The sequence below is a fragment of the Pleuronectes platessa genome, chromosome 11 (assembly GCF_947347685.1).
Source record: "Pleuronectes platessa chromosome 11, fPlePla1.1, whole genome shotgun sequence".
NCBI lineage: Eukaryota > Metazoa > Chordata > Actinopteri > Pleuronectiformes > Pleuronectidae > Pleuronectes > Pleuronectes platessa.
Window position 1 is genome coordinate 26,773,743 of NC_070636.1, and position 22,345 is coordinate 26,796,087.

Below are 22,345 nucleotides of genomic sequence, written 5' to 3' on the forward strand. Positions count from 1 at the left end.
TTCAATGCGTTTGATTTTGTGTGTCATAAACTCTCAAGCGAATCAAACAAGCACATAGTAAACTTCACACATTCACATAACAAACCCACGTCACATGCTGCACCAGCAGTCCTTCGTGTGGGACACCATTGCTCACTGGTGGATGCTGGACAGTATGAGCTTTACACCATGATAATCAACTGAAGTTTTAGTGAAAATTTAATTTCACACTAATCTTAACCGTCATTGTGGTCAATCCTGACTGGTAAGCATTTCATCTTTATTTAAGATGCATTGTGGGTTATGCAGGGGCCAGATTTGGACAAGGATGAAGAATGAGATGAACAGCATTAGTATCCCTGGTTGCGCTGCATTGATTTTTATGGTTATAACTGAACATAGTGAGTTTGATTATGTGTTTGCCTTGTACTATAGAAATGCATAACTCTTTTAAAGAACTGTTAAGAATTTTAGCCATTGCTTCATTCTACAGTCTTGGTCTGATAAGCACCAACCACATTTTTAAGCTTTAATGAATTTGCAGTACTTTGTAAGAATTCCTCCCAATTTTAAAAGGGATAAAGTTGGAACTGCTCTTGTTCTCAGACTGAACCTGTTGACCCCTCGGCACCTCAACCAGAAGGGAAAAGCCCTGCCACTCAGCAGTGCAGAGAAGAGGAAGGCTAAGTGGGAGAGTCTGCAGAACAAACAGGTAATACTGCAATCAATAGTATTTTCTTTCTGTCCTCTGTGTCTGTTTTATGTTGGTCTGAATACCTAGTCAAAAATAACACTTGGGAGGATTTATTATTTTTTCAATTTGTCAATCAAAAAAATGCACAATTTTAACAATATCTTTTCAATACAAATATTCATATATATATAGAATCTGTGCACAATATTTAGCTTTTCAGTGTTTTTACATAGTATTTGCCTTGAAAATAGCCATAAATACAAATACTATATTTCCATGTGTAAATCTAGTCCTGTTTACTTAAATAAATACAAGTATTATACAGTATGAAACCGTGCATCTTCCTTACCTGCAAATATTTCACAATAAAAGCCCCTTTTAAACAAATTAATGGATTCATTCAACAAACACTGCAGTGTTTTTATCTTTATACTGGTAAAGGAAGTGTTGCAACATTTATGTTTGTGACATAAATTCAACAGAGACATTCAAACTATAATGAAAGATCATTTTCACTGTCTATACTCCTGTGAAGCCTGTGCAATGTTTATCTGTCGAATATGTTCCATACATAAATATCCTGAACACATAAAAAAAAAGAAGCTCTTGCTGCTTTTCTGTTGACCAAATAATCAATACATTTTTTTCAAACAAGGCTTTGATTGTTAAAGCATGACAGGAAGATGGACAGCTTCATACCATAGTGTCCTGGCATTAAGTTGAGTACATACCCCTCAGGACGATACATGAATAAAGTATAAATAAATACATTTATAAATAAAAACATAATGCACTTAAAATTAACTAGTTCAAGTTCAGAGGGTTCGGGTTAGTTAAGGTTATTTTTTATTGGGACGATTTAGATGTCAGTAGTCCTGACTGTGAGCGTCTCGTGTTGTACTGAGCACAACATGTTGACGAGTCACTTTTCATGATGTTTAAATGCAGCCTCATAAACTCTGGAGCAGTGTTAATTTTGGCAGCTATTTTTGATTTAGTCTTTAGATGAAAAGGCATAGATGAAAATGCATATTAGTTTTAGTTACATTTAGTAATTTTTATTCTATCGTCGACGAAAACTGAGAACATTTTAGTCTACTTTTACTCGACGAAAATGAATTACATATTAGTCTAGTTTGAGTCACATTTAATAGCCACTAGGGATGGGCGTTCGATTAAATAGTCTTCCTCGATCGTCGGGAGAGTTAATGACGAATTTTCGATTAATCATTAATATTTATAAGCTACATTAAAATGCAGTGGAAAAAAAAAAGCGTGTTTCCTCATTGAGATCTTTATTACAAGATGAACAAAATATGCGCTGCCGTAATCTTAAGCAGCGGAGCCGACAGCTAGAAGGCGGTTCTACTAAACACAACTGACCCTCGTTTTTTTCCCCCTCAAATAATAATAATATAAAAAAACAATGTTAAACAACTACAAATATATAATACTCCTCGTCTCCCCCAGCCTCTGGGATAGCTTCGCAGTGTTGGCAGTGAACCAAGTCATTTTTTAACTCAAAATGGTCCCATGCAACACTTCGCCGTGACCTCTTCATGTTTTGGAAATGGAACTACACGGTAACTCGCAGCCAGTCGCAGGTAACTGAGTAGGACTGTGGCGTTTTTTTTTTCAAACACTGCCCCCCGTGGTCAAATGTGTAATAAGCGAATTTCTCGATGAAATAATTTTTTCAATCGACGAAATTCTTAATGATCAATTAATCGATCGTCGATTAATTATGCCCATCCCTAATAGCCACATTAAACTGCTTTTCCCCTGTGTTGTGTCTACAACTGCATAATAGTCCAGCTTGCAGTACTTAGGTTGTCCATTAGATATACCTCCTAGCATAGGTCGGCAACCTTTACTATCAAAAGAGCCATTTTGCCCCCTGTTCCCCCAAAATAAAATTTGTCTGGGACCGCAAAACATTTGATAACAAAGCTAATAAAGTTTTATATAAAGTTATATTATACTAAACTATAGTTTGCATTTATGAAATTATAGAACGACAAAGAAAACTGTTGAGATTTTATTGCTATTTTTACCTTTTACAACAAAGGAAAACATCAAACTCTTATGAAGAGGAGAAGAAAATACACAGGCAAGTGTAGGCCTACTTTGAACTAAATTAAACACAGAGCTATGTCGGGCTATTTGAATTCCTCCCCATATTTGTGGGAAATGTATGAAATAAGGAGTACCTTACTTTGAAATAAATAAGAACATATAGCTGCAGCCTAATAGCTTTAAAAGATATATTTTAGGTGGTGAAATGTGAAAACAAAAAGTGATAGCAGGTCAGACTGGAGGCGGACACATAAACTGAAGCTCGGTATAAACCAACTGCAGCTTCTGCTCTGATCAAGAAGCTGCGGCGCTGATCTTTGATCAGCTGAGAACAGAGAAACTCTGCGTTTTCAATGTTTCTGCATTAGTTAATGAGATATTACACAGATGTATTGGTTTATTTCTTTCCAATGCATCAGTATAGAAACATCTCAGATGATCAACAGAAATGAGAAGAATCTGAGCTAAAGTTCTACTGTCATAGAAAACATTTCAGTGTAATATTTCAGTTTTTCCTTTCCAATAAATCTGTGTCTCTGTGATTGTCAAGTTCACCACAGAAATTAGTTTAAGTTCACCTTGTCCAATCTAACAGGAATGTTTTGCTAATCAGATCCTGGTTCCAGAGCTCTGTGCCATCCACCCTATCCCTGCCTCCCTGTGGAGGAAAGCAGTGTGTCTGCCAAGCATCCTCTACCGACTCCACTGCCTCCTGACTGCTGAGGAGCTCAGAGCCCAGACAGCCAGTGAAGCTGGAGTGGGAGCCCAGACCCTCCCACCTGACTTCAGGTCACTGCTACAAACACTGCACAATACTTGTTTAATAAAGGGACACTGTGTAGAATGTTTAAGGCTCTCTGCAAAAATGGGATATAATTCTCATATCTTAGTTATAGTTACTAGAGTGTTTTTGTTACAGTAGAATGAGGTGTGTGTGGCTGGCGCTGTGGTTGGCGCTGTGGCTGAGGGGGTAGAGTGGTCATCCCCCAAACTGAAGGTCGGCAGTTCGATCCCCAGTCTGACCCATCTGCATCCCGAAGTGTCCTTCAGCAAGATGCTGAACCCTGAATGGTCCCCAATATAATAAAAAAAGTGCTGCGAATAGATGCACTGTATGAATGTGTGTGAGAATGGGTGACTGTAAAACTGTACTGTAAAGCGCTTTGAGTGGTCACCAAGACTAGAAAAGCGCTATATAAATACAAAACCATTTACCATTTAACCATATATTATAAAGTTTCTACCTGTACCTTGGGTCACTCTCCCACAGACATCGCCATGTTACATCGCCATCTTGCTAAAGATGGCCGGAGCGGACCGACCGTTTAGAGGTTGCGTCTCGCTTTGTATACAAATATATAGCGGCATGAATGCACATCTTTAGGATTATTAAATTCAGAGACAGCTGTGATCAATCAATCAAATTTTATTTGTATAGCCCATATTCACAAATTGCAATTCGTCTCATAGGGCTTTAACAGGGTGTGACATCCTCTGTCCTTAACCCTCAGAAAGAGTCAGGAAAAACTACTAAAACCCCTTTTTAACAGGGTAAAAATACATAGAAACCTCAGAGAGAGCCACATGTGAGGGATCCCTCTCCCAGGACGGACAGAAGTGCAATAGATGCCACGTGTAGGAAAACATCATCCAGATTAAAGTTTTTTAGCAGCATTGATGAGGGTAAACATCCCGAAGGACAACCCCAACATGACATGCCAAGCAGTCCCGCTGCAATCACAGTCCATGGTCAGCAACCAGCAGGACCACGATCCATCATCCAGACCAGACGCCCCTCCAGTCCTCAGTCACCGTCCACCGCCGCCCACCAGGACCCACCACGAGCCGCGGCCCTGGTCCACCACTCGTACCCAATGCCAACGCGACACAGGGTCCGCCACCAGCACCACGATCAGCCCACATGACACAGAATCTGCCACACTGGATCCACCACCGCGACCCCCGATGCGCGATCCAAAAACCGCAATCCATGGTGCGGCCACAGAGGCCCTGGATCCGCGGGTGATAAAGCAAAGGGATTCCAGGGAAGGGAGATAGGGATGGAGAAGAGGAAGGAGAAGCTGGAAAAAGAAGCTCCGTGTGTCATGTGTCATAAAATAGAACAAGTAACGTTCTGCCACACTAATTAGCTCTAACTATAAGCTTTATCAAAAAAGGAAGGTTTTGAGCCTACTCTTGAACAAACAGATGGTGTCTGCCTCCCGAACTGAAAGTGGTAGATTATTCTACAGCAGAGGGGCTTGATGGCTAAAAGCTCTGGCTCCTACTCTACTTTTAGAGACTTTAGGGACAACAAGTATGCCTGAATTCTGGGAGCGGAGTGCTCTAGTGGGTTTATAAGGTACTAACAGCTCTTTAAGGTAAAAAGGCGCTATATTATTAAGGGCCTTGAAGGTGAGGAGGAGAATTTTAAATTCTATTCTAGATTGAACTGGAAGCCAGTGTAGCGATGCTAATACTGGAGAAATGTGCTCTCTTTTCTTGGTTCTCGTCAGGACACGTGCTTTGGCATTTTGGACAAGCTGTAGAGTCTTTAACGACTTAATGCTGGAGCCTGATAATAATTAATTACAATAGTCCAGTCTCGATTTAACAAAGACGTGGACTAGTTTTTCTGTATCTTTTTGCGAAACGACATGTCTGATTTTTGAGATATTACGCAAGCGGAAAAAGGCGGTCCTAGAAATTTGTTTTAAGTGACTATTAAAGGATATTTTAGTTCCATTAATGTTAATTAACATTTTGAGTCTTTGTAATAAATGTTGATGGTCAATTGTTTAGAATGCTGCACTGAGATCTAACAGAACGAGGACAGACACAAGTCCCTGATCTGAGGCTATTAAAAGGTCATTAGTGACTTTTGCCATGGCTGTCTCTGTACTGTGATTGGCTCTAAACCCCGACTGAAAGTCTTAATATATATTATTTTCCTGGAGAAAGTCACACAGCTGATTGGCTAAAACTTTTTCTAAGATTTAAGACATGAAGGGGAGATTAGATATTGGTCTGTAGTTGGCTAAAACCTCTGGGTCTAGGGTGGGTTTTTTTGAGAAGGGGTTTGATTACTGCTATTTTAAAAGACTGTGGTACATAACCTTATGATAATGAAAGATTGATTGTGTTAAGTAACAAACTATCAATTAGGGGCAGAATTTCTTTAAGTAATTTTGTAGGAATGGGATGGTTGGTTTAGAACCTTAGATTATTTTGGTAAACTGATCACAGGTGATCATAGAGAAGCTGTCTAAGTAATGGGTAGGCTTCTTAGCCGTGTCTGAGATCTCTGTTGTTGGGAGGGTATTAGTGCCAATTGAGGGCAGGAGATGGTTGATTTTTATTTCTAATAGTTAGAATTTTATCATTAAAAAGGTCATAAAGATATTGCTATTTAGGGATTGAGGAGTACTGGGTTCGGTGGAGGTGTGATTCTCTGTCAGCCTGGCTACAGTGCTGAAGAGAAACCTGGGGTTGTTTTTATTCTCTTCTATTAGTTTTGAATAGTAGGCAGCTCTTGCTTTGTGGAGAACCTTTTTATATTCTTTAACACTATTCTTCCAGTCTGAGGTTTTCAACATGGTTGCTGGAGCGCTACTTCCTTTCTAGTTTTCTTGATAATTGTTTTAACTCATTTGTCTGGGAATTATACCACGGAGCTAATTTCCGCCTCATCCTTCCATTCACGTGTATTCATCACACTGCATTGTGCACGCCAGTGTTAATTTTGGCAGCTATTTTTGATTTAGTCTTAGTCTTTTGACGAAAATGCATATTAGTTTGTCACATTTAGTCATTTTTATCCTTCTTAGTTTTAGTCTAGTTTTAGTCGACGAAAACGAATTACATTTTAGTCTAGTTTTAGTCGACGAAAACTAATTACATTTTAGTCTAGTTTTAGTCGACGAAAACTAATTACATTTTAGTCTAGTTTTATTCACATTTAGTAGCCACATTAAACTCCTTTCCTTCTCTTGTCAGGCTGTGGGACCCTGTGTTGTCTAAAACTGCAAAATAGTCTAGCTTGCAGTACTTAGGTTGTCCATTAGATATCCCTACCAGCATAGGTCTATAGCAGGGGTCGGCAACCTTTACTTTCAAAAGAGTAATTTTGCCCCCTCTTCCCCCAAATAAAATTTGTCTGGAGCCGCAAAACATATTTGATAACAAAGCTAATAAAGTTTAATATAAAGTTATACTAAACTACAGTTTGTTGCATTTACGAAATTATAGAACGACAATAAAGAAAACTCTTGACATTTTATTGCTATTTGTACCTGTTACAACAAAGGTGAACACTTATGAAAAGAAGAAAATACACAGGCAGCTGTCAGCCTACTTTGAAATAAATTAAACACAGAACTTTGTAGGGCTATTTGAATAAGAAGTACCCTATTTTGAAATAAATAAAAACATATAGCTGCAGCCTAATAGCTTAAAAATATATATTTAGTTTTAAATGTGAAAACAAAAAGTGAGAGCAGGTTAGACTGGAGGCGAACACAGAAACTGAAGCTCGGTACAAACCACCTGCAGCTTCTGCTCTGATCAAGAAGCTGCTGCGCTGATCTCTTAGCAGCTGAGACCAAAGAAACTCTGTGTTTTCACTGTTTCCACTGTTAAGAAGCTGCTTCACATGGATGAGCTCAGATCTTGTGTCTCTGAGCGAGTGAGCGGGGCCGGGGCGGAGCCTCGGGACCGGTGTGCTATCTGGGGCGCACACACACACACACACACTCACTCGCCCGCTCCTGATACTTCATGACGGCCTGACACGATGATGTTTAAATAAATTATTGTGACTTAGTCAACCACCAACATTTTCGTCTCTTCTCGTGAACGAAAGTTAAAACAGATTTAGTCATGGTTTTTATTTTCAAAGAATCGTTTTCGTTACGTCTTCGTCTCGTCTTCGTCATGGAAAAAAGATCGTTAACGAATATTTTTCATCATAGTTTTCGTCAACGAAATTAACACTGGTGCACGTGTGTCACCACAGTATTTTTTTATTCAGAGCAATTTATTTACTTGTCACATCAGGGGATCCAAAAGTGAAGTGTTCTCCAATGTGCTCTGTACACCTTATGGCACATTCATGTTCACTGCAGCGATTTTATTATCTTAACATAATTTGCTGTAAATTGTTTAATATCTTTTCCATACCCTCTTCTGTTTGCATCTGTAAATTTCTCCTAAATTCACCAAACAAACTTATCTTCATATTTAAACATGACTTGATGCAAGTCATTAACTGGGGAAGTTCTATGGTGATATGTTTTAGTTCTTTTTTTCCAGAAGCTGGAAAGATAAGCTCCATGTGTCCCCCAACATTCTAGACATATAGCAGCATAACTAAGAACAGGTCCAAGACATGCCTGGACCAGCTCTAAATATAAGCTTTATCATAAAGGAAGGTTTTAAGCCTACTCTTAAACAAGAGAGGGTGTCGGCCTCCGGACCTGAAACTGGGAGATGATGCCACTGGAGAGGAGCCTGATAGCTGAAGGCTATGGCTCCCACTCTACTTTTGGTAACTTATGAGATGTCTGTCCATCTTAGGAGATGGATCACTCGCATGCTGCTCTCTGAAGTTTCTTCGTTTCTATCCCTATTAAGAGGTTAACTTTTAGGATATTTTTTCCTCACTCTTGCTGAGGGTAAAAAGGCAGAGGAAGGTGCACCTTGCTCAAAAGTGATACATTATTACAGGACTTAAATTGTTTCATAAAAATCCCAAAGTATTTTCTAAAGATTAGCACAAAGATAACAATCAGGGAGTTTATAATTTTTACTTATATTATTATAGATTATCTTATTTATTGGTGGACCAATTATGTGTGGTAATTGTTAAATGGTCTGTATTTACATAGTACTTCTCTAGTCTTGTTGACCAATCAAAGCACTTAATTAAAACACAAATTAATTTAGTAAATCTGTGCACACTTACTCTATCACACATATCTCATACACTGCAAGCCTGTATCGTTCTTTGTCAATTGTGATAATTAACAAACTTTTTATGGCAACTTAGCCTGCATGTCCTTCACATGTTCTACAAATTAAGGAGGATATTTGCTGGGCGGATGTTACAGATGACAAATGTCAATCAAAAGTATTTTTATACCTTTCCAGTGTGGTGGGACTAAACGCAATCAAAATCTGTTTGTATGTTGCAGGTATCCAAACCTGGACTTTGGCTGGAAGAGATCCATAGACAGCAAAACATTTATCTCCTGTCCTGAGTCCTGCAGTGAGGATAGCAAGGGTCACTGTAAGCACCAACAGACAATAACCCCTGACCCCAGTTGCCCAACACAACCCAATAGTTACCACTCTTCTCTTCCTGAGCAGGGGGCCCTTGCAGCCCCTGAGTCTGAAGACACCACCTGTACCCGCAACCTAATTAATGGCACTGCCTTTGTCGCACACTGTGACAACAGCAGTCACCAAGACAAGCACCTTCTCCAACATGACAACTGCCAATGCTCCCAGCCCAGCTTTCCTATGCTGCCAAGCTCTGAATCGATACAAACCACTACCTCAGTTCCTGTGCAGCCCTTACACAGCTTGAAGAAGTCCTGTCCCCCCCAGTCTAGTGAAGGATCTGGGAAGATTTCTGAAAACACAAATAAAGCTACCTCAGTCTGCAGCCGAGTAACCACGGCTTCCCACACTCCCACAGCACCTTTTCCTCATCTTGTCTCTGACTCCCAGCACAGAGTCCAGATAGGAGTCTCCCCCAAAAGTCTGGGGCCCAACCCCGGCCTCATCCTGCAGGCCTTGACCCTGTCAAACGCAAGTGATGGCTTCAACCTGGAGCGGTTAGAGATGCTGGGTGACTCCTTCCTTAAGCATGCCATTACCACATACCTGTTCTGTACCTATCCTGATGCTCACGAGGGACGACTCAGTTACATGCGCAGCAAGAAGGTGAGACTGACTTATTAATAGCAACATGGGGTATCATGAGACATGAAAATTGCACTTATGGACCAAACAATCTATGTTTAAATGTTTAGTGTGTAGAATTTAGTGATATCTAGTGTTGAAGTTACATGTTGCAGCTGAAAACCCCTCGCTATGCCTTCCCCTTCCAAACATGAAAGAGAACCTGTGGTAGCCTTCAGTTGTCATAAAATCTCAAAAGGTCTTTAGTTTGTCCAGGTTGGAATACTGTTAAAAACATGGCGGCCACTGTAGAGAGGACCTGCTCCCGATGTTAATATAGAGTATAAATATAAAGGGCACATTCTAGGGTAAAAAAAACAACAATTCGTACAAGTTAAATGAAAAAACCTCACTAGGATTATTTTATATTCAATTTGTGCCCTTTCACCTAAATCTTACACAATGATCAATTTATTAATCCTCAGAGGGAAATTAAATTGTCATAGCAGCCAACTTTATCAAAATTCAATAAAATAAAGGGTAAAAATACACAAAAAAAAATTGAAAACACAAGGGGCAGTACAAACAATGGCCACCAATTGTGCAAGTTCTCCCACTTAAAAAGATGAGAGCCATGTAATTTTCACCATAGGTATACTTCAACTATGAGAGACAAAAAGAGAAGAAAAAAATCCAGAAAATCACCCAGATTTTTCAAGAATTTATTTGCAAATTATGGTGGAAAATAAGTGTCAATAACAAAAGTTCATCTCAATACTTTGTTATATACCCTTTGTTGGCAATGAAAGAGGTCAAACGTTTTCTGTAAGTCTTCACAAGCTTTTCACACACTGTTGCTGGTATTTTGGCCCATTCCTCCATGCAGATCTCCTCTAGAGCAGTTATGTTTTGGGGCTGTCGCTGGGCAACACAGACTTTCAACTCCCTCCACAGATTTTCTATGGGGTTGAGATCTGGAGACTGGCTAGGCCACTCCAGGACCTTGAAATGCTTCTTACGAAGCCATTCCTTCATTGCCGGAGCAGTGTATTTGGGATCATTGTCATGCTGAAAGACACAGCCATGTTTCTTCTTCAATGCCCTTGCTCATGGAAGGAGGTTGTCACTCAAAATCTCACGATACATGGCCCCATTCATACTTTCCTTTACACGGATCAGTCGTCCTGGTCCCCTTGCAGAAAAACAGCCCCAAAGCATGATGTTTCCACCCCCATGCCTCACAGTAGGTATGGTGTTCTTTGGATGCAACTCTGCATTCTTTCTCCTCCAAACACGACGAGTTGAGTTTTTACCAAAAAGTTATATTTTGGTTTCATCTGACCTCCCAATCCTCTTCTGGATCATCCAAATGGTCTTTAGCAAACTTCAGACGGGCCTGGACATGTACTGGCTTAAGCAGGGGGACACGTCTGGCACTACAGGATTTGAGTCCCTGGCAGCGTAGTGTGTTACTGATGGTAGCCTTTGTTACTTTGGTCCCAGCTCTCTGCAGGTCATTCAGTAGGTCCCCCCGTGTGGTTCTGGGATTTTTGTTCACCGTTCTTGTGATCATTTTGACCCCACAGGGTGAGATCTTGCGTGGAGCCCCAGATCGAGGGAGATTATCAGTGGTCTTGTATGTCTTCCATTTTCTAATGATTGCTCCCAAAGTTGGTTTCTTCAAACCAAGCTGCTTACCTATTGCAGATTCAGTCTTCCCAGCCTGGTGCAGGTCCACAATTTTGTTTCTGGTGTCCTTTGACAGCTCTTTGGTCTTGGCCATAGTGGAGTTTGGAGTGTGACTGTTTGAGGTTGTGGGCAGGTGTCTTATATACTGATAACGAGTTCAAACATGTGCCATTAATACAGGTAACGAGTGGAGGACAGAGGAGCCTCGTAAATAAGAGTTTACAGGTCTGTGAGAGCCAGAAATCTTGCTTGTTTATAGGTGACCAAATACTTATTTTACCGAGGAATTTACCAATTAATTCATTAAAAATCCTACAATGTGATTTCCCGGATTCTTTCCCCCATTCTGTCTCTCATACTTGGAGTGTACCTATGATGAAAATTACAGGCATCTCATCGTTTTAAGTGGGAGAACTTGCACAATTGGTGGCTGACTAAATATTTTTTTGCCCCACTGTACACACAATCATAAATGGATATAATATAAATATTGTGCATTATATCATGTATTGCATATGATATAGTAGATGTATTCAATTATTGTGGAGTGTTTAGTGCAGAAGATAAGAAGTAGAAAGAGCAGATGAGCAGTGTCAAGCGCAGGTTATAAGAGGTAGAAGGATTTAGTTAAGTCAAGTTCAGTGACCACAGATCTTGCAGACAGAGATTATATATCCTGATAGCACCAGGCAGGAACGATTTCCTGTATTGTTTCTTTTAACAGCGGGATTGAATAAGTCTATGGCTGAAGTGGTTCTTAAGTTACTCCGCTGTTTAATTAAGGAGGTGAGCAGCATTCTCCATGATTGCCAGCAGTTTTGCCAGCATTCTCTACTCATTCTCCAGGGTAACAACCGAGTTTGCCTTCCTGATGAGTTTATTTAGTCTGTTATTGTTCTTTGGTTTGATGCTGGCCACCCAACACACCACAAAAATAATTTGTTGCTTCCAACAACAGACTCGTAGAACATCAGGAGCATCTTGTTGTAGATATTGGAGGACCCGTGCCTTCTCAGGAAGTACACATTGGGGGCGCTGTGGCTGATGGGGTAGAGCGGTCGTCCTCTAAGCAGAGGGTCAGGGTGAGAGTGTCCTGAAGTCGCTACCTGGAGGAACAGTAAGGGGGCTGCACCGGGTGGGCGAGAGCCCGAGTCAAACCCATGGAAAAACTGGTTTAACTTGTTTGTATATTCCCCTCAATGCAGGTGAGGGGAGTGTTTCCTGTTGAAGCCAGGGATCTCTTTCTTCTCCAGTTTCCAGCTATACAAGTCCTTGATCTCCTTAAGACTGTTCTAATTTGCATTGTACCTGCTTGAGTTCTGCTCAGTCCGCTGACCTAAAAGCCCTCTTCTTGTCATTAAGTAGAGCCTTCAGGTCGCTTGTAACCCAGGGTTTACTGTTGGGGTAACAGCAGAACTCTTTAGTGGGGATGGAGTTATTCATTCACAACCTAATGTACCTGGAGAGAGAGTGCATTCGGAAAGTCCAAAACTCCATTCCCGAACACAACTCCTTGACACCGATGGAACATGTCACGGGGTATGGGCAAGATATGGACAAATCTTCGGTGCTTTGTGCCATTTTTTTACATTTTTGCGACTGTCTTGCATTAGAAGCCTCATCAATCCCCCCACTTTCTTGGTGAAACCAGCAGGGGATCCTCTGCTGTGTTCTCACATTGACTTCTCCTGGTTTTCAATGGACATTATACTTAAAGGCCAGGCAAAGAATTGCTGGGCAGCATTGTCTCCTTTCCTTTCATAAAGGATGGTCGGCTTTGTCCTATGACCTTTCTATGTTTGTGTGTTCACAATTTTCAAGATGTCTATCGTCAGACCACTTATTATAAGTATAATCAAGTAAGAAACATTTGCTTGGAGCTCCAGTAATAACAGCAGACCATTATAATTACTTAATATTATGATCATTAGGATTTATGATTATAATAATATTTTTTATTCAGAATTTTGCTTACTTTTACATAACTTATATATATATATGTACAAATGCAAATTTCATGTACATGATTGTAACATGTGCTTGGAACATAACATATACATAGATAGACAGACATATATATACCTTATTGAGCCAGAGGGAAATTTAGGCATCAAGTAACACACAAAACAGTCAAACACAAGAGCTAATCTCTGGGGAGATGAAAGTCAAGCCACCAGAATTAATAAAAAGCTGTCACTGTTAAGAAGTATGTGCTTATGGGAATATTGACAATACAGATGAGTAAGTATAGATGATTGAACATTTTAGGTGACAGAAGTAGAGTACAGTAACTGAGCCTGAGTACTGATACCAAATATATACATACAGATTTAATGATTAAAAACTGAAACTATACAAAGTAATGCATTCGATTAACAGACTGTAAATGATGGTACAGCATATGTAAGTATATCTTTTTTTTAAGTGAAAAGAGTGCTAGAATAAAAATTAAAATTAAAAAGAGAGATCTACAAATTATCAAATCAAACGAGAGATAAACAGGCAGTAAAGGTGACAGTCTGGCAGCCTAGTAGCCCGATTAATGCATTTAATTACTCACTCTCTTTTCGCTATACATTATGGAGTTGTACAGTCCTAAGGCCTGGGGGATAAAAGACCTCCTCAGTCTGTCCGTCAAGCAGGGCTGAGACAGCAGTCTGTCAGTGTACTGTGCAGGGGGTGCAACAGTTTGTTAAAGGTCATACCTTCTGCCACTGATGATGGGGATGACAGCCCTTTGCCCATCACCGGGCATCCTCACCAGTCCGTCCAGTCTAGTAGTAGCATCTCATGCTGCCTCCCCTCACATCACAGCGTAAAAGCAGGAATTTCCTGCGGATGTTAAAGGACGAGCCTCCTCAGGAAATATAGCCGGCTCTGCCCCTTTCTTTGGGGCAGGCTGCACCCCTAAGTGTCAGCCATCTTCAGTGGACATCGTCCTTCAGCCCAACCCTATTCTCAGTTACTATTCAGAAAGAGATCTGAGTTTACTATTATTCAAGATAAAATATTAAGGCACCTTTCTTAATGCTACAGCTGTTTTCAGACATGGCCTTCGGGTAAAATTCAGAGAATTTGGTCCAGTGTTTACCCAGAGTTTGCCTTTCCGGTATGTGCAACGCAGCTGGAGGTGCTCTGCGTTCACAACAGCAACATTACCTCCGCATTATTCAAGCAAGAGGTAGAGCCTCCGGGTGCAGCAGGCAGAGGCAGGAAGCGATGTATTAACTCTGCTGCGGAGATCGCGCGATTTTCTTTCTCTTACCACCACAAACTCAGCGGGGGATACATCAAATTCTCCTGACTTTCTGTAGACTTTATACTAGGAGTCCAGTAGGAGAAAGTCTGCAGATAATCCCGAGCCTCTCAGACGTTGAAGTTCACACATGCACCTTTTTTCCGGGGAAAATATAGAGAATCTGCAGAGAAAATGTCTGCAGGATGCGTAGCTGCACTGTTGCAATCAGTCAGAACACTTTTTCGGCAAATCGGCCAACGCACAATCACTGTAATTCAATCTGCAAAAGGAAGAAGATATACTTGAAGCTGTTACAAGACCTTGACGGCTGGAATAATGTCAAATAGAAGCATATCTGTTCTGAAAGATGTGAGATGGGTAATGGAAAATGCCTGAAACACCTTGTGTAGATATAGTATAGGAGCATTGTGTTACTAAGGATGGTGTGTAAAGGTGTTAAACGGGTACTTCCGTCTGTCTGTTATCCAGGTGAGCAACTGTAACCTGTATCGTCTGGGGAGGAAGAAGGGGCTCCCAAGCAGGATGGTGGTGTCCATCTTTGACCCCCCTGTAAATTGGCTCCCTCCTGGCTACGTGGTCAACCAAGACAAATGCATCATTGACAAACAGGATTTAGAGGTTGGTAAACTTGCTGCTGAATGCTTTTTTCTTACTGAACTTCTGTATTCACTTTGTTCATCTCCTCTTCTTGTCTCTGCGGTGTCTCTACATGTATAGGAGCTGGGATTGTACATTTGCAGAATAAGTAAATGTTTCTGGGATTGTACATTTGCATAATTGGTGTTTCTTGGAGAATAAGTACATGTTTCTAATTAATAATTGGTATGCATAAGGGTAGGTTTTAAAGAGATAGTTCACTGATAAATGAGAATATACTCATTCTCTACTCACCACTATGCCGATGGGGGGACGGGTGAAGTGTTTGAGTCCACAAAACACTTTTGGAGTTTCAGGGGTGTGCAGTGTCTCAGCCAAATCCAATACAATTGAAGTAACTAGGGGACCACTTATTCAAACTGAAAACAAAACATAACATGCCTCCATACTGCTCCTGTGGTGTCATCCCAGTGTCCGTAAGCCTTGACATTCAATTATACTCGAAACGGCGTCATTTACACCATATTTTTACTCATCACACAATTCACACACACTTTAGCCCAACGGTATTTAGACCAAAAACATGGTGTAAATGATGATATATATATTGAGTTTTTTTTGTTTTTTTTACATTTCAAGAAATGATCCCCCAAAAACGTCAATTGTATTGGATTTGGTTGCAATGCTGTTTATCCCAGGAACTCAAACACTTCATGTTTTAAGTCTTGCAGCCATTAGCCCACAGATGCAATAAAATATCTTGAACTGACCTGATACTCCTAGTTATCTCTAGTGTTACATTAAAATGCTCCATAAAAGACCCTGCTACAAGCACAGACTTATTTTTTGTTGGTCCATTTATAACAATCCAGAGACTTTAATATTAAAGTTCTCCTTGTTCAAGAGCTGCACACAAATATGAGTAAAAGATATAAGTAAGTTATAAATGGACACTTCCTGTCTATTCTACAGTAAGTAAATGTATTCATACTAACATGTTTTTCTTACTGGGATTTTTGTTTCTATTTGTAACAACAATTATCACAAATACATAGTAGCTTGTCTCTGAGTCATGGGTGGTTTGGCCATACCTCATAGGCTTGTTAAAACATGGTCATCTGGTTGAGTTGTAGACGTCATGTTAACCACATGACAGACAACTCATGTTTGCTTCTTTACAAAGGTTGTTTTAAACAGGGATATAGTTTTCTTTTTACTCTATCTGTGCTTTCCTTTCTGTTTGTCGCAATCATCCAGGCCAAAGAAGAGCTTCTGGTCAATGGGCAATCTGGGAACGACGATGATGAGAATGAGGAGGTGGTTGAAGAAGTGGATGACGGCGCAGAGGTAATGCTGAAGGATGAACCAAATGAGGGCAATATGGAAGATGATCTGGAGTACTACAAGGAACACATTAAATTCATTGATAACATGTTGCTGGGATCTGGTGCATTTGCAAAGAAGATCTCTTTGAGTGGTTTCCCTCCATCTCCCACCGTGGCCTCGGCTTCCTCACCCATAGTGGAGTCTCCATATGAATGGAAGGCCCCCAAGAAGCCCCACCATAACTCCTCAGCCCACCAACCCTCTGAGCCGGCATCCAGCGCGCCCTTAGCCGAAGAGTTTGACTACAGTTCGTGGGATGCCATGTGCTACCTGGACCCTAGCAAGGCCGGAGACGAGGATGACTTTGTGGTGGGTTTTTGGAATCCATCGGAGGAGAACTGTGGAGTTGAGCTTGGCAAGCAGTCGATTTCCTACGATCTGCACACAGAGCAGTGTATCGCAGACAAGAGCATTGCTGACTGTGTGGAGGCTTTGCTTGGCTGCTACCTTACCAGCTGTGGAGAAAGAGCTGCCCAGATGTTCCTCTGCTCATTGGGCCTCAAGGTGAGCTATGACATTCAGCACTGTTCTGTCTTAATGAATAGCCCCAGCTGCTGCTTAAATGCCAGCTGTGAATACTGAGATGCTTAAATTATGAAACAGCATTAAGAAAAGTAATGGTCCTATTCAATAAAAATGAATATTATATAATAATGCAGTGGATGAAGGTGTTCCATTTACTGCTCCAGCACCAATAGAAAACATGCAAACTGTTACATCGCAATTTTGTCATCCAGTGTCATCAGTTGCATAGTTTTGACCATGACCTCCTCCCGCTGCAGTCATCGATCGCCTTGCTAAGTTTCTGTGATGATTTTTTAAATGTATATTTCCTATTTAACAAATTCGTCTTTATTTTAGTGACAGTGCAGCCCGCGTTTGACACAACATTTACAACTTAAGGCCGAATTATAGTACCGCGACTGCAACCGTGGCTGGCCACGCAGCTGCATCGACTGACTCGTTTTGGTTTATGGTTCCCCAAGGGTTGCCCGTGTTAATTCCCCGCCAGAACACTAGGCGCAGTAGCGTGTAGTAAGCAGACCAATCACAAGCCTTGCAGGCTGCTTGAGGCTCGCGTCGCTTTGTCATATAGTATAGAAAAATTGGCGGACGCACGCAAGCCGCAAGAGGGGGCACGCAGTCACGCGAGGGGCGTGTTGTGTGTCTTGCGTGCGTGCGTGCGTGCGTGCGTGCGTGCGTAAAATCCGACTATAAATCGGCCTTTACACAGCGTTTCTTTACTCTGTCTCTTAATTCCTCTTCTGACACTGGTAAAACATTTTATAGTTTCCCCCTAGATCTCTGGAAGCAGGACTTCAATGTCCGAGCTCAAGTTCTCCAATTTACTCTTTGATGTCATTTTTATGAATGAACACTTCTGACATTGGATAGAAAGTGTAGCCTTATATGTTTTTTTGCTACCCAATTGAGTGCTCACTCAAATACGCCCATTCATTATGTTTCATCGTCATTTATAGAGTTTCCTGAATATAAGTGTTTTTAGAATCTGACGTGGCATGTTTGTATTAACACCATGTAAACAAATTAAGGAGAGATTTAGGATAAGAATAAGTGTGTTCTTACATGAGGCCCAATGTTCTTTACTGTGCTATCAAGTGGTTTGGGAAAAAACCTTACTTGAGACAACCAGAGTGCATCCCTTTAGTTAAGTTCAAGACATTGGACAATCTATGACTTGAAGCTATTACAGAGAACCCTGGAGGAACATGACGGAAATATTATATACAATGTTATATATATATATATATATATATATATATATATATATATATATATATATATATATATATATATATATATATTACAATGTAAAACATCACTAGGGCAAGGATGAGGATCAATCCATCAAAGCCAAGAAACATCATCATAGGTAAAAGGGCAGAGAGTAGGTTCTACATCGAAGGAAAACCCATTCTAACAGTGTCTGAGAAACCTTTATAAAAGCAAGTTCAGTGTCCGAGCAGTCAGCGAAAACAGCCTGTTTTGTCTGCAGCTCCAGAGAGAGGCAGAAGAGAGGACATGGAAATACACGTTGCAGCAGTTTCTTCAACTTTAAACCACTGTGTCATCTTAGGGGTACCAATACCGCAAATTAAATCCCAGAAAGGTGTAAAATATGAGCCCTTTAAAGTCTTGTAGATGACTGCATCGACAGATCGTTGCATCCCTAGTTGACGCAAGGGTACTTGTTAAGGTGTCAACTGTTGACTGACCTGAGGAAAAAGAAGTCACTGCACCTGGCAAATTAATTGAGCACATTGTATTTTTCATGTTTAAAGATAAGAGTATCTGCATGACTGCACTTTTTTCTACAGGTGTTACCGTTGGAGAGAGGGTGCCTAACAGGAGCTCTTGGGCAAAGCTGTCAGACAACAACTATTGACCTATGTTATGGCTGGTTAAAGATCCCACCCCGCTGCATGCTGGACCATCCTGATGCAGAGCAAACTCTAAACCACCTCATTTCCGGTTTTGAAAACTTTGAAAGAAAGATCAACTACACCTTTCAGAATAAGGCTTACCTCCTGCAAGCCTTTACCCATGCATCTTACCATTACAACACCATTACAGGTTAGAACTCACCACACAGTATCAGGACACCTTTGTTGTAGGTTTTTGCACAGTTGAGAAAGTTCCAAATGATGTATTTTGGTATAATTATAAAGAAAAGTATAGGGACAGGTTGTTTCTTGATAAACAGTTTCCATTCTGCAAGAAAACAAATTCCACAAGTGGTGAATACAAGTAAGATAATAAACTACAAGCACTGCTAACACTCAGTAATATAAATTCCTGCTCTTACTTTTCACCATAGTGAATAGGATTCAAACAATTGGATTTATGGGTTAAAAGAGACAAATTATATCACACCAGGTCAGTGTTTTAGGGGCTGCCTATGTCTGAAAATATGTGAATCAGTGAGCCATTCAGATTTGGAGTCCCAACTTATATCAGATGGGGGATCTCATGGAATTAGACCAGCCCCTCCTTTTGGGCAAGGATGGTGCAGTAGGAAGATGTTGAGGCTATCCAAATAACTATGCTCTGTTGTTGGCTACAGAGAGGAGCATATCGACTCCCAGCCTCAGAGGAAACAAGACCCTCGGAATCCTTTGAACTCAATAAACCATAATAATTAACAGAAGTACTGAAAATGTTTTACAAATAATATGAATTCAAAAATCTTAAATCAGAATGTGATAACACAATTGTACAGCATTATGAGATAGAAGACAGAGGCCTCGACTTTCTGCTGCAAAAAGAATGATTTGTAATTTGTAATAACAATTTGTAGTTTTAGATCAACCTTTTATCGACAATCAGGAAAAAAATGTTAAAAAAAAATATAAATCTTTGATCCTTGAAATCCAAAACGTTTTCATGCCAATTTATTTTACAGGTTCACAAATGATATATTCCTACAAACATTGGAATTATTTTTGAAGATCACATTTATAATCTCAATATGTTTCAGAATGTCTATTTTGAGTCCAGATTTATGTTGAAGGTTGTGATTCTGCAGTGGCATTTGCTTCTGAATTTTTGTAATAAAAAAGAAACTCTTATTCCTTCTCTTCAGATTGTTACCAGCGGCTTGAGTTCCTTGGTGATGCAATTTTAGACTACCTCATAACAAAGCACCTTTATGAAGACCCACGGCAGCACTCACCTGGTGTGCTGACTGACTTGCGCTCAGCACTCGTTAACAACACCATCTTTGCCTCTCTGGCTGTCAAGTACGACTATCACAAGTACTTCAAGGCCATCTCACCTGAGCTTTTCCAGGTCATTGATGACTTTGTGCAGTTTCAGTTGGAAAAGAATGAGATGCAAGGCATGGATTCTGAGGTGAGTTGTTTTTACCAAGAGCATAACTAGCATGCTGATCAACAGAGCTCTGTACTTAAAAAAATAATCTCTGCTGTTAGGGTTAGGGTTTTCCCCCCATAAAAAAATGTCTCCATCAAAAAATCTGCCCGCATAGCAAAGAGTCTTCTTTTCTTAAGAGAAAATGAAGTTGGATGTAATTTGGAGAAATGTGGTACCACTCCACAGTCAGTTGTCAGTACTGAACCAGGTAACCAGTAACCCCATATCCAGATTTTTGTTTGAGCACATCACCTATTCATCTGATGTAATAAGGTTCAACCAAGTCAACACCTAAATCTGATGATGATCTTATGCTGTTTTTATTTTATAGGAAGGGGGTTGGGGGTTATTGAGCTGTAAGATTACATTCTGTTTCCCCCTTGAGGGATCAATAATTTGCATTGTATGGTAACGATAAGGACTTGACTTTCAGTTGTGACTCTTTTTCCTGGCCAATGAAGAATGCAGTAACATGGGGCCTTATGCAAGAAATGTTTGACGGACATATTTTCTTGTATTTTGAGTTTTCGTACAGGAAATGGTGCACGGTTTGTGTTAGGTTGAGTGGATGTGTGTGGTTCACAGCAAAATAGACAATGAAAATTCTCTTAACACAGTTTTAATGTCTATCGAATATGTCAGACAAAAACTCTTCATGTACCTGTTCCACTATCTTTTTCAAAGTAAGAGTGCTTTGAAAACTATGTAATAACTAGCATTATAGCACATATTTACAAATCACAATTTGTCACATTGGGCTTAACAAAGTGCAACAAACCCATGTCCTTAACCCTCAACACGAGTAAGAAAACCTAAAAGTTAAAACTATTAACCGGGGGGGTAAGAAACTAGGAAACCTACGAGAGCCACACCTGATAGATCCCTCTCCCAGGATGGACAAAAGTGCAATAGATGCTGTGTGTAGCTAAACACATCAACAAAATAAAACAATATTTACAACATTGATTAGAAGCTGTGTCAATTTTCAAGTGTGTCTTCCACAGTCTTCAGCTCTGATCAGTGTGTGTTTGGGGGGGTGGTGGATAGCACTTTAGTCTGTATCATCTAACTACTTTGTGTTCTTTTCATACTAGCTACGACGCTCTGAGGAAGACGAGGAGAAGGAGGAGGACATTGAGGTTCCTAAGGCCATGGGGGATATCTTTGAGTCCTTAGCCGGAGCAATTTACATGGATAGCAGGATGTCATTGGAGAGGGTTTGGCAAGTGTATTATCCTATGATGAGGCCCCTTATAGGTGAGGAATAGAGAAAGCACATCTATTAATTATATCTTTTTTTGTGATTGTTGACCAGTTCATGCTGACTATTTGTTGCTAGCAGATATACATTATAATTTACAGATGGATTGATATGTTGAACATTTTTATTTTGATGGGGCTCTTATCTCAACACTCCACCCCCTCATCTTACAGAGAAATTCTCTGCCAATGTGCCACGCTCTCCTGTGAGGGAGCTTCTGGAGATGGAACCAGAAACTGCCAAGTTCAGGTAGATCAGCACTGACACTCAACAATATTTACCTTGCACTCCAGCATAGCTTTGTGTGTGCGTGCTCGCTTGTGTCTTTGCGCGCAGATATCTTTGTGAGGACCATTTTGAGTCTAGACTTTATGGAGTGAGGAGATTTTGAGAAAGTGAGGACCTTTTGGCCAGCCCTCAGTTTCACCCACTTTTAATGGGCTGTTTGGTTAAGACTTGCTTTTAGGGTAAACGGTCCAGGTTAGGTTTATAATAAGGATTACAGAATGGTATTAAGTTGTTAAGGTTTAGATAAGGTGTTAGGGAATGCATTATGCCAGTGAGTCTGAGGTTGCGGGATGTGTGTGCACAAAAAAGGTCAAGGTTA

At 40.4% G+C, this 22,345-nt stretch overlaps 1 protein-coding gene across 3 annotated transcripts in view; it reads left to right on the top strand.

Annotated features, from left to right (window-relative positions):
- The window catches only part of dicer1 (dicer 1, ribonuclease type III), a 57,969-nt gene that overhangs the window by 30,763 nt on the left and 4,861 nt on the right, over positions 1–22,345 (top strand). For all 3 annotated transcript variants that reach the window (XM_053433806.1, XM_053433805.1, XM_053433807.1), the window contains 9 exons: positions 586–691; positions 3,363–3,538; positions 8,941–9,694; positions 15,069–15,218; positions 16,455–17,087; positions 18,923–19,178; positions 20,188–20,456; positions 21,572–21,734; positions 21,912–21,987. In XM_053433806.1, coding sequence (XP_053289781.1) covers positions 586–691; positions 3,363–3,538; positions 8,941–9,694; positions 15,069–15,218; positions 16,455–17,087; positions 18,923–19,178; positions 20,188–20,456; positions 21,572–21,734; positions 21,912–21,987 — 2,583 coding nt within the window. The remainder of the gene's footprint in view (positions 1–585; positions 692–3,362; positions 3,539–8,940; positions 9,695–15,068; positions 15,219–16,454; positions 17,088–18,922; positions 19,179–20,187; positions 20,457–21,571; positions 21,735–21,911; positions 21,988–22,345) is intronic.